This window comes from Diorhabda sublineata, chromosome 11, assembly GCF_026230105.1.
Source record: "Diorhabda sublineata isolate icDioSubl1.1 chromosome 11, icDioSubl1.1, whole genome shotgun sequence".
NCBI classification, from domain to species: domain Eukaryota; kingdom Metazoa; phylum Arthropoda; class Insecta; order Coleoptera; family Chrysomelidae; genus Diorhabda; species Diorhabda sublineata.
The window spans coordinates 11122950-11137654 of NC_079484.1; the positions used below are offsets into that span (position 1 = coordinate 11122950).

Sequence of the window (14705 nt, forward strand, 5' to 3'; positions counted from 1 at the left end):
CAAATCTAGAAATAAAAAACAAAAATGGATGACCGATGAAATTTTGCTCTTAAAGGATGAGCGTAGAAAACTAAAAAAGGACATAAATAAGTACTGAGACTTACAGAGACTCATAAGATCATAAATTAGCGTTGCAAAAAATGAATGGCTTAAAAACGAGTGCAACGAAATAGAACAACTGCAACGAAGACACGATTATTTCAACCTCCATAAAAGATTGAAGGAAGCTGCTGGTATATTTAAAAAACGAAATCTAGGTATAATAACCAACCAGGACAACCAGATAGTTATGGAAGATCATGAGAAATACAGGATAAGGGAAGACTATGTAGAAAAACTTTTTGACGGCAATAGACCAGACCAGAGAGCTCGATGCAGAAGAACGTCTAACTGGACCTTCTATTACCAAAGAAGAGGTAGAAAAGGCTGTACTAGTCGCTAAAAACAATAAAGCAGCTGGTCCAGATGAAATACTATCAGAAATACTGAAACTACTGGACGAAAGGGGCCTTAGAGTGCTTCACAAGCTGTTCAACAAGATATATGATACTGGTCATTACCCTGAACAGTGGCCATCTTCAGTTTTTATTCCTATCCCAAAAAAATCGAACGCGAGAAAGTGTGAAGATCATAGGCTAATTAACCTTATGAGCCACTCCCTAAAAATATTCCTAAGAATAATACATCAGAGATTATATAGAAAATGTGATAATAATATAAGCGACTCGCAATTTGGATTTAGACAGGGGTTAGGTACAAGAGAGGCAATAGTAACAAGACAGGTCCTTGTACAGAACTGCTATGACCAAAGAAAAAATGTTTGTCTATGCTTCACAGACTACGAAAAAGCTTTCGATAAAGTTCAACATCACAAACTTATGCAGCTCCTCAAAAAATTGGATTTGGACGAAAAAGACATTCGTTGTATCGAAAATCTGTATTGGCACCAAAAATCGCAAGTCAAAGTAAATCATGGTCTAACTGAGCAAGTCCGGATTCGCAGAGGAGTACGTCAAGATTGTATATTGTCGCCGCTCCTGTTTAATATATACTCTGAAGCCATCTTTCAAGAGCCACTTGAAGATAAAGACATTGGGATCAAAGTCAATGGAGTCTGGGTCAACAACATACGTTACGCCGATGACACAGTGCTGATTACAGATAATATAGATGACCTACAACAACTAATTAATATAGTAGGCGGATATAGCCAAAACATGGGATTAAACATCAACATCAAAAAAACTAAATTCATGATTATCACTAGGGAAGCGAATACGTTTAGAAAATCTAGAGTAACATATAATGAAAAATTTATAGAACGGGTCGTCGAACGGTGAAATAAAATGCGGAATTGAGCAAGCTCGAAGTACATTCATCAAATTTCAAAATGTATTTACATGTACCGACTTTGATCTTGATCTTAGACTGAGACTTGTGCGGTGCTACGTTTGGTCAGTGCTTCTTTACGGGATGGAGGGTTGGACCCTTAAGGTAAAAAACATCAACAAATTAGAGGCATTCGAAATATGGGTATATCGTAGAATCCTGAAGATACAAGATATTCAGACATTGATCCATACCGCTAGAGATAGAGAAGTCATGAAAAATGTGGTCCATTAAAGGATATGCATTAAAAGAAGAAGAAGATATTTGGCTATATTTTATTATAGTTTTTATATTTGAATGATACTGATTACATATGTTAAATATTTATATCATATTCTTTTATTAGGTACTTCTTTGTGATATCTGGCATTTTTTACTGTACTCTTTCTTGTCTTTCTTGACTCATAATCAGCAATTATATTCCACATTCTATTTTAAGTATCATCAACCAATTAGTCCCTTTGAAAACTCTACTTAAACAGATGCCTAATGAAAATACACACAATCTAAAGAGCCCCTATGGCCTGAGGAAATACCGTTATATCCAGGAGATATGCTTAATCTGGAATGAACTATAAAAAAGACGAGACAAGTTATACCATACCCTGGAGTACAAAGGAACATTTTCTGGCGGTCGTTTTATAAATAACAAAAACAGAAAATAGAAAATAGTTTGACTTTTCTTTCCAAATTTAAAAATCGTTCATAAAATTCAAAAAATTGATGATTGTAATCAAATCATCAACACTAAATGTATTATACTCAATTAGTGTAACTTATTTTAGATGTCTACTTTTTTCACTAATATTCACAATAACTTTTTCTTGGTCAGTTAAGAAACAATTTTTGGAAGAAATACCTCATATTCAGATTTATATAAATCATTATTATGTGTTAATTAGGTGTCCTGGTCCTTTTATGTCGTGTGATGATTACAAAAAAGAAAAAAAATATCTTTAAAACCTCAGTTTTGCTTGAATGAGCGTCGTTTTATAAAAGTTTTCTAATAACTAACTTCTTTGAATTTGGTAATCAAAAATATGAACCAGTGTATGGGTAGCAATCAAAGATTAAAATATCCAGTACCTGGTTATAAGAAATATAAAACAGAAAAAATTTTTTATTATATCACTAGACTTTCAGTATGTATATAGAAATTCTGATATATAACTAAGGCAATTTAAACTGTACAAATAAATAATTATTTTGGTAAGTTTTTATATATTTTTCATATATTGACATTATGTTAATAGAGAGTAAATAAATAATACAATCACGTATATATATATATATATGAATTCTAAAGGCACATTTTTGGACGGCTACAACAAATACTGGTAGTCGCGAAATCAACAAAAGCCAGAATAAAATTTTTCTCTTATTAGGCTTACTACAAAATTAATATAAAGTAATAAAAAAGATTTGCACATACATTAATACTACATTTGAACTATATTTCGTATCATATCGGTCTGGAAAGTGGTTATACTGAAGTCAATGTATGAAAAGGGGTGAAAGATAAAGTGTTTTTTAATAAAAATACTTAGAATTATAAATATATGGGGATAATAAGTACTTATAAATAGATACTGGTACCCAGAAAAATAAAATGGTCAATAAGATCAAGAGAAATTTATTGTTATAAAACAAAAGTAAAAAAGATGGAAAAAAGCAGATTTAAAATTAATACCATTGATCAATAAATCCTTGGTCTGACAAATCACATTTTCGTATTATTTCTTGAAATACCATTCCCTCCAGTTTTTAAAAATTTTTTACAATTAAAAACCTCCCAAGTTTTTCTAACAATAGAAAGCAATTCCATGTAGTTCTTAATAATTGTTTTTTAACTGGAAAAAACCGTTGAAGTAAAGGCTTGAAAAGTATTATGGTGATTTGGTATGTGGAGTTTTAAGGTCAGGTTAGAGAAGAAAAAATTTCCTGGAAATCACGACGAAATACTGCAAGGTAAAATTTAAGAAATAGTAGACATCACAAAGAAATAATGTTATATGAGCATTTGAGAATAAGAGTGCTGTGTTTTCTCACAATTGGAATATAACGAATGAGTCGATTCAGAGCAAAGTTTTGATTTGTTTAAGAAAAATAAAAAAGATGTTTTGAATCGATATGGATTGGATTCAACAATATATACCTGAATCAGAACAGCAGTCACCTGAGTCAACTGGAGTGAGCTCTAAGCATTCTGAATAAAAACAATTGGCTGTCAAGATTCTTCTTTTGTAAAAAAAATGATAGTATTTGAAAAGAGTAAAAGAGAAAAACTTGTATTGAACTAATCCCAGTGACTACTAGTTGTTGTCGTTGTACTCAAACTGGGGCTTACTTCAATGAAGAACAAACTTCATTTGATTAAAATAGCATGAAAGAATAAAAAGTTTTGGTCTGGTTGTATCACTCTTGAAATAAAATAAATTAATAAGTACAACTAAAATTTAAAAAAAAAATCATTTTTTGTTGACGATATAAGCCACCACGATTAAAGAAAACATATCTAATAAACAGTGTTTTAGAACCAATTCTAATGGCAGTGGAACCATTACAGATACAATACTAATGATGCAATCGTCCTAATCGCAAGCTTTCATAACGGAATGTGTAAAATTACAAGACCACTTCATCCAAATTTAAAAAATGGGAGAATGGAAATCATATAAATATTAAGTTGATTAAGAGTCAGTTTCCCAACGGTTTTCATAAAGGAACTAGAAATAGCAAGATCAATATCAATAAAATATCCAAAATTTTGACTTTATTGGAAGCAAACACCACCAAAGACTAAAAATACCTATAAATAACTTATTCTACAACTCCAAAAGAAACAACAGAAGACCAAAGATTGCAAAATGATTAGACTGAGAATAGGAAAAAAGTTAATGAGAACCAAAATACTTTTTGATTAAGTACATGTTATCCAAAAAGGCCACCAAACCTCATAGTGGGAATATTCACAGTATTTAATAAAATTCATTGTAAATTTTATGAACTGTTTGTGATGTCTAACAATACATTTACTCTCCAGATGAAAAAAGTTAGTTAACTGCTATGTTCTCTATAAAATAAATAAAAATTTCATTTTTATCATAATACCTTAAGAATAATTCGTATTTTTGACGCCTCGCATCAATGGTACCAATAAAGCTGGTGGACCAGCTTGCCTTAGAAATGGATGCGCTAGAAGTTCTTGAGCAGTTGCACGTTGAGCAGGATCTCTTACTAGCATCCTGTCCAAGAATGATTGCAACCGTGGGGATACCTAAAAATAAATTATAATTTATATGAAGTAAACTCTAGGATATAGATATATGTCTTTGGGCGTGGAAAGACAAAAAGACAACACATTCATGACAAGGAATGTTTATAACAATAGCAAATAATGATAAATATACTTTTACCTTATGAGCATTTTTTAGTTTTGGAGGTGGCATTTCCCGTATCCTCCTCATAGCCTGCAAAGGAGGTTCGTTGAATAATGGCGGTTCTCCATCAACCATTTCTATAACCATAATACCTAATGACCAAATATCAACTTCAGGTCCGTACGGCAATCTTGATATAACTTCAGGTGACATCCAATAAGGAGTTCCAACTAAAGATTTTCGTTTTGGAAGCTCTTGAGAAACCTAAATAAAAAAAATTATATAAGGCAATCTGTGCAATAAATTAGATTAGTACAAGTTAAATGTAATTATTGTAATATAAATCTATAAAATAAATAACACATGTGTTGAAACTAAACAGTTTTGATTGTTACAACACATGAATGCCACATTGACATAAATATGTAATGCTAAATCAATAATTTCTTTATTAGTTTTCTTTATCTCAGCTATGGTGACTTGTGGTCACTCTCGTCTTGAGCACTACAATTACCTATAATTATTTGATTCATTGTATACTAATATACCTTCATGCCAACAAGAAAATCATTTTCTATTATAAATTATATTCTATGTTCAAGTGGTTCATCACAAAAATTCTACAGACTACACTAAGAATTTTTATAGATGTTTTGTTGGTTACAATCAAAAGGATTTTAGAAGACAAAATTATTGAGATAATTAATAAAATTAAGAAATGGCCATTTAAAACTAATTCTAAACCTATGAGAGTAACTCAACAGTAGTTAGGGCAGTATTAACTTTCCCAAGTGAGTTTTTTTTAACACTCAGAGTGCAGTCTGCCTCATAGGCAATAAACAATATAAATGGATGGATGGCTTATAGAAAATTACTCCAATGAATAATCTCTTTTAAATTAATCTTAATTTGAGTCTTGTTATAGAGTTTTTATTTCGTTTCTGTCTTAATATCTGAACTTATCAGTGTTTATCGTTCAGATTCAATAGCAGCAGGTGTTTCAACCTTCACCCTTCACTATTGTCGCACACATTCAACTGATTTATGGTTTCTTTGACGGATTCCAGGGGGATGTCATGGTGAATTACCTCGTTAGGGACATAATAGGGTACGTCGACTATTGCATCCAGTACTTTGTTTTGGAACCTCTGAAGATGGTGATATAGGAGTTACTGGTGGTACCCCACAGTTGTATGCCATACGTCCATATCTATTTTAATATTTAATATTTTCTGCACATCAGTGTCATCAGCATATGTTGCTATGAGGATGGATCTTCAAGTAAATAATTCTGCTGTGTACATCAGGTAAAGAATTGATCCTAAGACACTCATTTGTAGAGCACCAGAGTGTCTATGCTGGATATCAGTATGTTCATTGCGTAGTGTCACAGTGAAGTATCTGTTAGTTATGTATGATTTGAGGAGTTGATAGTGAAGATGAGGAAGTAGTTTCTTAAGTTTGACTTGCAGTCTTCTATGCCATACTTCATCAAAAGCTGGGATATGTCAAGGAAAGGTGTGAAACAGTATGTTTTGTTATCCATATTCATAATAACTAATCTATGGATTTGATGCTGCACCATGCTTATTGAGGAATCCAAACTGATGGTCTGGTATTATTTTATTTTGATATATTATCTTTTGTATTTTAACATACAGCTTCTTGAATATTTTTGAGTGAGATGGAAGTAAACTTATAGGTCTGTAGGAGAAGACATACTCTAGCTTTTTCCCCGGTTTGAAGATCATTATTATATGGGCAGCTTTCCAAGTGCATGAAAAGTAGTTTATTCTCAACGTGGCATTGGAGATCTATACTATAAGTTTTTGTATACTTTTGCCAGAGATTGTGCCAAACCCAGGCGACTTTTTTATGTTGATTCCTTTTATTATTTGTTTATATTCCATTGTTACTTTCTGGTGAGGAAGATCAAGATGACAGTGTACATCCATGGTTTGAACAATTTTATTTTCTCCTTTAACAGATAGTTTTAAGGGATTCGGTTTGTATACGTTGCTTAGGTATTTAGAAAACGCTTCAGCTTTTTCTTTATCAGGTCTGAGTAATGAAAAAGTGAGTAATGAATATTGAGGAACAATTACAAGCAAAGTTAAATTAAATGAAAATGAAAATTATGTACAAAATTTAAGAACCCCCCAACAGACTAAAATAGACAATAAGGAAGAAAATTATGAAAGAAAATTAGGTACTTTCCACAGTATTGAAATCTGAAACTAAAATATAAAATGGTGAAGTAAGTTGACAACACAATTCGGCTAGCACTCAAATCTGTAAGCAGCAACAGATCACCACCACCAATATCGATCTTGAAAATATTCTGGAGTGGGATGGAGGCAATCTGATTGAATTTAATGCAGCAAAGACCTAGACTGCTATTTTTACAAAGCACTTACACTCATATCTTCAAGACCAATAAGCTGTATACTCCGCAAATTAGACCAGAAATTTGGATAGCTTAGAGCATAGAAGAAAGGTCACTGACCTAACTCTATTTTACCAATACTACCATGGCAGATGCTCTTTCAAAACTGTCCAACATAATCCCACCTGGAACAGTATTTGCAAGACCAACTGGACAGGCATACGTCTTTTCCAAACACTACAACCTACAGAAGTTCAATATCATGTCCACAGGGTTTACCCTATTGTGCTTGCTTTTTACATAAAAAAAATTATCCTACATACATAGAAATTTGATTTATATTGAAATAATGGATTATTATAATTTTAATCACAAAAAATGCTTACTTGAGCACAGAATCCAAAGTCGGACAATTTTACTCTTCCATCGAGTGCTAATAATATTGAATCTGACTTAATATCTCTATGAATAACTCCTTGGGAATGAAGGTAAGACAAAGCTTTCAAACATTGTTTACAGACAGTTGCAATTTGTTCTTCGTCCATTCTGGAATGTGTCACAATATCCGTTAGGGCTCCACCTGTTTCAATTATAAATAAAAATAAAAAATCAAGACATTTTAAATAAAGGTATATCATTCATGTAACATGTTTATTAAACTGGACACACCTTGATTTGTTTTTTTTTACAAAAATAAAGTGACCAACCACAATACTAATGAATTTGTTTTTGATAAATGAGTTACCATAAATTAGAGAAAATTGAATATTTAGTCCAACAAAACTTTTTCTGATGATCAAGTCCAGCATTCTTGCCATTGCTTTTATACTTTTCATGTTTCGCAAATCAATTTTAATAGCAAATTCTCAGAATAAAACTAAAAATAAATAAAAGTATTTTCATGAGATATAAAAATAAATAAAAGGGAAGTAAACATCAATAAAACTGAAGTCATGATAATAAACCAATAATATAATAATAAACCAATAAAGAAAAAATGCGATCACAAATTTAGGGGGAAAATGTGGAATGGGATGTTTTTACTAGTGTTATATTTTTAGGGATTTCTATATCTTCAAATATTTAGTTTTTTTAATTTCAAATTAAGTAAAACAAAGGTGTAACAGTATAGGCTTTGGGAAATTATTTAATGGCAATATATATGATTTAAAATAATCAGAATTTGAGGAAAACGATTTGTTACTTGAAGTTTTCGATGATTTACGAATAAAGAATTTAAAAAAATAATGTTACTGAGTGAAATTATCTGTTTATTGTTTAAAATTTATCATTTGTCAAATGATATTTTTAATATATTATTTATTTAAAAATATTCAATTATTTATTTTATAAAAAATAAGTTTCTTTAATGGGAATCTACAGTAAATGTGGAGATTTTAGGTGTTTCTGATTGAGGCTTTAGGCAGATGAACATTTGAGAGTTGGGAGCATTGGTTATGACACCACCCCACATCCCAAGGGCCAAGTAAAAGGTGGAACGAACATGCATAAGATTTAACAATCAATGGTTAAATTAGAAAAGTACCAATAAAAAAAATGGTACATTTAGATCAAACTTAACAAAATATACTATACACAGAAAGATACGAAAAGGTAAGCAAAACGGTTCTAAAGTCTTATCTCATCTCAACAACTTTGTCAAATATAAATAATGAGAGAGTTATAAAACAGTGAAAATGTTCTTTTTTATGTTAAGAGATAGTGCTGCAAAAAGTAACCAAATAGTTCAGCATATGCCTGTGTTATTAATCCATTCTATATAAAGGTGAAAACTTGAGAATATTAGTTCTAGCGACTGGAAAAGTATAATAAAGAGTGGGACTAAGTAGCAATCCGAGAAGTATGTTTTCTTAAAAGACGGCAATTCTGAACAGTCAATTTTATTTGTCACAATTTTGTAAAGGAATATCATGTGAAGGAAAATCAAAGACCACAAACGTCTAGACTCTAGATCGTTTGAGTTATTGTGGATAAATATTGTTAAACCACATATATTTCATTTACTTTCTCTGTATTTACTTATTTTGTTGATATGAGTTTGGTAACTTGGATCTCATATAAGAGAGACATATTCTAGTTTTGGAAGACCAAATGCAATCAAAAGTAAAGATACAGTTTTAACTTCGATAAACTGCCCAGAGCTTTTCAGTACAAAAGGTTTATAAAGGCTCCACTAAGGATAATATTGATATGCTCAACAAAGTTTAATCTACTATCCAATGTAACACCAAAATGTTTAAATGTTATAGAACTTTTAAGATGAATTGCATTTTCATCACATCACTCACAAATTGTATCCATATTAGATTGAGGTAAGTGACAATCACCAATGTTTGATATAGCTGTAGATCATCTGCATAAAGGATGTCATTACTAAATATTGAGAATAATAACTGCCCAAGAACTGAGCCCTGAGGCTCTCCAGAAGTATCTAGGGAGTTAAAACCATAGTAACTGTGAGCTTTCTATCCATAAGGTATGACATAAAAAATTGGTGAATGAATCAGTTAAACCAATGCTATATAGATTAATGATAAGAATGTATCTGTATAGATGACATCAACCAGACCACCATTACCCAAGTCTGCTGCTGAATATTGTGTTAAGCACATTAAATATGTATATGTATGTATGGTTTCACAAGATGGAAAACAGAGTTTCAAAGTTCCTTAATATCATCATTGGTAGATAATTTGTCATTGCTGATTGAACTTCTTAATTTTTTCATTGCACCTAACGTAGGTCACCATCTCGTAGATTCTGTTTTGCTAAGTTAAGAATTTATCAAGAGGATTCTTTTGTTGTAGCATATTTGATCGAGATTTAGAGTTAATATGAAATGAATATTTGGATTTCATGACAAAACATTTGAACTATATGTTTTTAAGACTGCTGAATAAAAAATTCTGTTCAATGTCACAGAGATAGAATCACATTTTTTATCACATCTCACATGTCATAAACTTTATTATCAACCATTGTGAAAGATTCATTGAGATTTTGGTAAAATTCTTCTATTTGATTCTTGACAATCTTCACCAAAGGGCATAGCATCTTTATTAAAATTACTCGTTAAGACATCAAAATTTTGATTGATGCTGAATAATTCAAATTTCAACTTATTGAAGGAGGCTGCTTCAGTCACTTATTTATCTTGACAAGTTTTGAATAGAAAAGAGGAAAATACATGCAGAAAACCTTGAGGAGAATAACAGAACATGACAAAGATATAAAAGTAACACGAATGGAGAAAATAATAAACCACTGGATAATATGGATATATTAGAAAGAAGTTTACAAGAAAAATAATAGAGGCTGGATGTACCATTAAAAATCGAATGACAAGACGAAGAAGAAAGAGGGAACAACTAAATGAATTGGAAGTAAATAGAAGGAAAACATTACATAGCATTAATGAAGATGATTAAAGACAGTGGAATAATTGGGTTCAAGAGAATCGAAGCCCATGTCTGATATATGAAAAGGTAAAAGGAAAAGAGGAGAAAAAGATAGGTCTTTATATAAACATATAAGGCTCAAGAATATCCCTTCCTACCTTGACCATCCTATCTTATTAAAAAGTATTTGATTCTATCTACTCTCCTTAATGCTATAAAAGTTCATAGCAATCTCACTCAAATTATGAATATTTATTTATATTATAATTTCATGCAGAACTGAAAGAATTGTTTAGCTTACCTTCTAAAAATTCCATTACAACCCAAAGTTCATCATTCACCAAATAACTGTCAAACATTTCTACTATATTAGGATGATGATAATCTCTCATAATGACCACTTCATTAAATAAGAGTTCTCTCCGTTGTTGTTTTCTTAAATCCATTTTTTTTACGGCAACTTGTCGGCCTGTAGTGCGATCATGAGCTATACATACAGTACCCGTTGAACCTTCACCTATTTTAATAAACCGTTCCAGATTTTCACGAGGATCCTTTGAGGATACAACCATTTGAAGAGCTGCTCTGAACTACAAACAAAAAAATGAATTAAACAGATCATCAATACAATTCAATAATTACTAAGATTATCTACTATATTGTATACTACTTACTCCATTAATCCTTTACATCTATAAATCATGAAATATTCTAGCATATACCCAGATAAATTATCAATTCTTCTAAATCAAATTATGAAAAGTATTGAATTTAGATTTGTATTTACCTGTTCATGGGTAAGCCTTTGTTCATGATGTTTATTGGATGAAACTTGACCAGTGGCACTAGGTGGAGTATGTACAGCCTGAGTTGATTGCAATCCATTTTTTAAATTTTGATTTTGATCATGCCTCTGTGGAGCGGAGTGGTATCCTGCATGTTGAAGACTCTGATGTGATCCAGTATGAGTTGGTTGTGTATGACCTGCTTTGTGAGATAAAGGTATCATGGGAGAAGGTCCAGAAGACATCATAGAGCCTGCTGGTGAAATTTGAGGATGATCTCGAGGATGGTAACCTATATATTGATCTGGTATGTTACCGTTTACGAAAGGATTAGGAATTTCTTGATTACTTAGGGAACGTTCAGCTGGAGAATTATCTCGTACCTGAGGTTTACCTAGTGTACAAAGAAAGCTATTGAAATTCTATAATTTAGGTAGAACAGATTCATTAAAATGTATCCAAAACAAAAACTAACTAGCATTATTATATATAATCCTGTCACTTCATGCATTGTTATTTTTAGACAACCATAAATATTGGAAAGCTATATGAAGAAAAGAAATGAAGAGAATGAGCATGAAAGGAAAAGGAACAAAAATATGGACATTTGAATTATGATTAACATTCATGAACACCAAAAAATATCACAAAATTGGGAAGCATTGGAGAATATTGTTGGACATAATAAATAATAAGGTTGTTGCTTGGCAGAATATAAATAAATGACATATTATTAATAAAATAAAGTTATATTTATTCCTAAATGATGGTTGATAGGAATACAGTAAAATAAATATTTATCACAGATATGAAATTTATTAGTTACTCACTTATGCTTGGATCCCTTCTCATTGAAGTGTATTGCATAACTTGTTCTTCTGGCACTGAAGGGGGCACATTAGTATTATTTCTATGATCTCTTCTTAACTTAGGTGGACTTGAAGATCTAAGGGAGTTTGATCTGGCCACATTTGACATTTTAGGGAGAACAATACCATTATTCGGTTTATTTTGAGAAACTCCGTGTTTATTTTCATTTTTATGGTCTCCCCTAACAATAGTTTTCAAGTCCAGTATTTCAGTTGGAGTTATTTCAGAAGGATCAACCAAAGGTAATGGCCTATTAGTTGATTTCAATATTTGATTATTTCCTACAATAGAAGCCCATTGCAACGGAAGTCCTACGTACTTTCCTTCACGTTTATCAAAGCCTGTATGTACCCTATGCTCAAAGTTCGTCGGTTGGGAAATTTGAGGTTTTTTCTTTTTTTTGCTAAACATTTTACTTCTTCACTAACGTTATTCTCAAAACACCAATAATAATATCCAAAGTAGGTTAAAACACTTATTAAATGAATTTTATTTTATATTGTAGTGGTGTCAACATACGTGCTACATAACCTGGTTTAAGTGTTTTTGAAATAATACGTTCACAAACAACTTCTTCTCCAGTGTTATTTTGAACATGTTGTTTTCTAACTAGTTTGTAAATATTTATCAATTTATACTGTGATTTAAATCAAAAGGGTTTGAAAATGAACCAAACAAATAAGAAATCGCCCAATTTCGACACTTTGAAACCTCTAGCGGATGTTTGTTGAAGCTAAGAAGGAATTCGATAAAATTAAATTCTTTTGGTAGAGGGGTAGATACAAGATACCTGTGTTCAAAATTTAAGGGAAATTGAAAAAATTGTTATCATTTATTTTAGAATTCCATAAATAATTTTATTTAGACATACAGAAACTTGAAAGTTTTGTTATAAATCGATTCTGGTCAATTTGACAGAAGTATCTAGTGGAAGTGAGCGAACAAAAAAAGTTTTAGGTAAATCTAGATGTTTTTGTAAAAGATGCGTATTTTTTAAAGAATTTCGGTCGGTGTGATACTGATAACAATATAGTATGTCGATACACCAACGGAATCATGAGTATTAAATTTCATTACATAAATAACTATTTTTCTTAATTTCATAAATATGTTTTCTATTTTTTAATTATTTTTTTCTACCATTAATTATGTAGTAAACGAATATTTATCATTTGCTAATATATTTTGTTTAATTGCAATTTCCATTAACAAATGATAGTTGTTTTGATATTTAGTCATAAAATTAATTGCAAAGAATAATTCTAAATTTGTCGTAGTTGAATTAAAATAAAATAGAAAGTGTTTATCAAGTGTAACACATAAACAGCGGGAGTCCATCTGGAAGAATGTTGCTCCCAGACAATTCTTCTTCTGATATTTCAAATCCAATACTATTTCATTATATCAACTTAAAATTGCTAAGACTTCTGCTTCACTTTGTCCACATAGCTTTCCAATAATAAATTCTATAGAGCTTTTTGAAAATTATTATCGATTCAAATCAATCTTAATCTAAATTTTTTTTGTTCATATGTTTTGTTTGTATTCGGTTATGTATGATTAATACCTGTTAATAGTATAATCGACAGGTTGCTGAGGTTTGCGGTTTTTCTTCTTTGTGGTTTGCGACATTTATCTACAAATTATTAAATGTAATTTGCTAGATTTAACTTGATCGTTGCCATTAACTTCAGTTTTATTGTATTACAATTATTAATTAACTGAATCCCCTTTTCATGTAGCTTTGTAGCATTTCAATTTTACGATTGTTTTAAGTGTGAATACGTTTGTTCTTTCAAAACAATGTACCCTCTCGCAAAATTCCGAAAACCATCGCGAAAATCAGTGAAAATACATACTAACTTTCGCAACATTCACAAATTCCATAAGACTGGGTTCTCTTCGACTTCTTGCTGTTGTCATATCTTAAAAAATTAATTTGTGGAAAAAAGTTTACCTCGAACGAAGAGGTATCAGTAACCTTTGAAACGCATTTAGACAGTCTTCCAGATAATCACTTTAGGGATGGAATCCATGAATTTTAGCGTCACTAGGTCAAGTAAATTGGATTTCAGGGATAAATTATAAAATAGTATCTTTTTTATCGGACGACGTAACCACCAGGTGAATAGTTTTTTTATTACTTGCAGAAGATATACTTCCTCCTTCCAATTTCATATTCCTTATCTTGAATCAGTTTATTTAGAGAGAATATTGTACAAATAACTATTATGTCTTCATTATATCTTATTGATTTAAACTCCTGCAATCAAGAATCAACAATTTTCCAAATTTTTATGTATGTCTGTGAATATTTTAATGCTTATGAAATACCGATGCTTATATCTTTGTTTATTCTGAATTGGTATCAAAAACAAGTAGAATGAAATCATACCAAAAGAGTATTAAATATAATAACTCACTCAAAATTGTTATACAGAAAATACTACACAATAACCTTCTTTTTTGCTTCATA

At 30.9% G+C, this 14705-nt stretch overlaps 1 protein-coding gene across 1 annotated transcript; it reads right to left on the bottom strand.

Moving 5' to 3' along the window:
• Positions 1 to 4494: 4494 nt before the first annotated feature.
• Positions 4495 to 12955, bottom strand: LOC130450260 (serine/threonine-protein kinase PAK mbt). The gene is made up of 6 exons (XM_056788559.1): positions 12190 to 12955; positions 11362 to 11753; positions 10876 to 11164; positions 7542 to 7735; positions 4806 to 5033; positions 4495 to 4666 (listed from the first exon to the last, which is right to left on the bottom strand). The coding sequence occupies exons 1-6, from the start codon at positions 12638 to 12640 to the stop codon at positions 4502 to 4504; spliced, it is 1719 nt and encodes a 572-aa protein (XP_056644537.1). The 5' UTR covers positions 12641 to 12955; the 3' UTR covers positions 4495 to 4501.
• Between the last annotated feature and the right edge of the window lie 1750 nt (positions 12956 to 14705).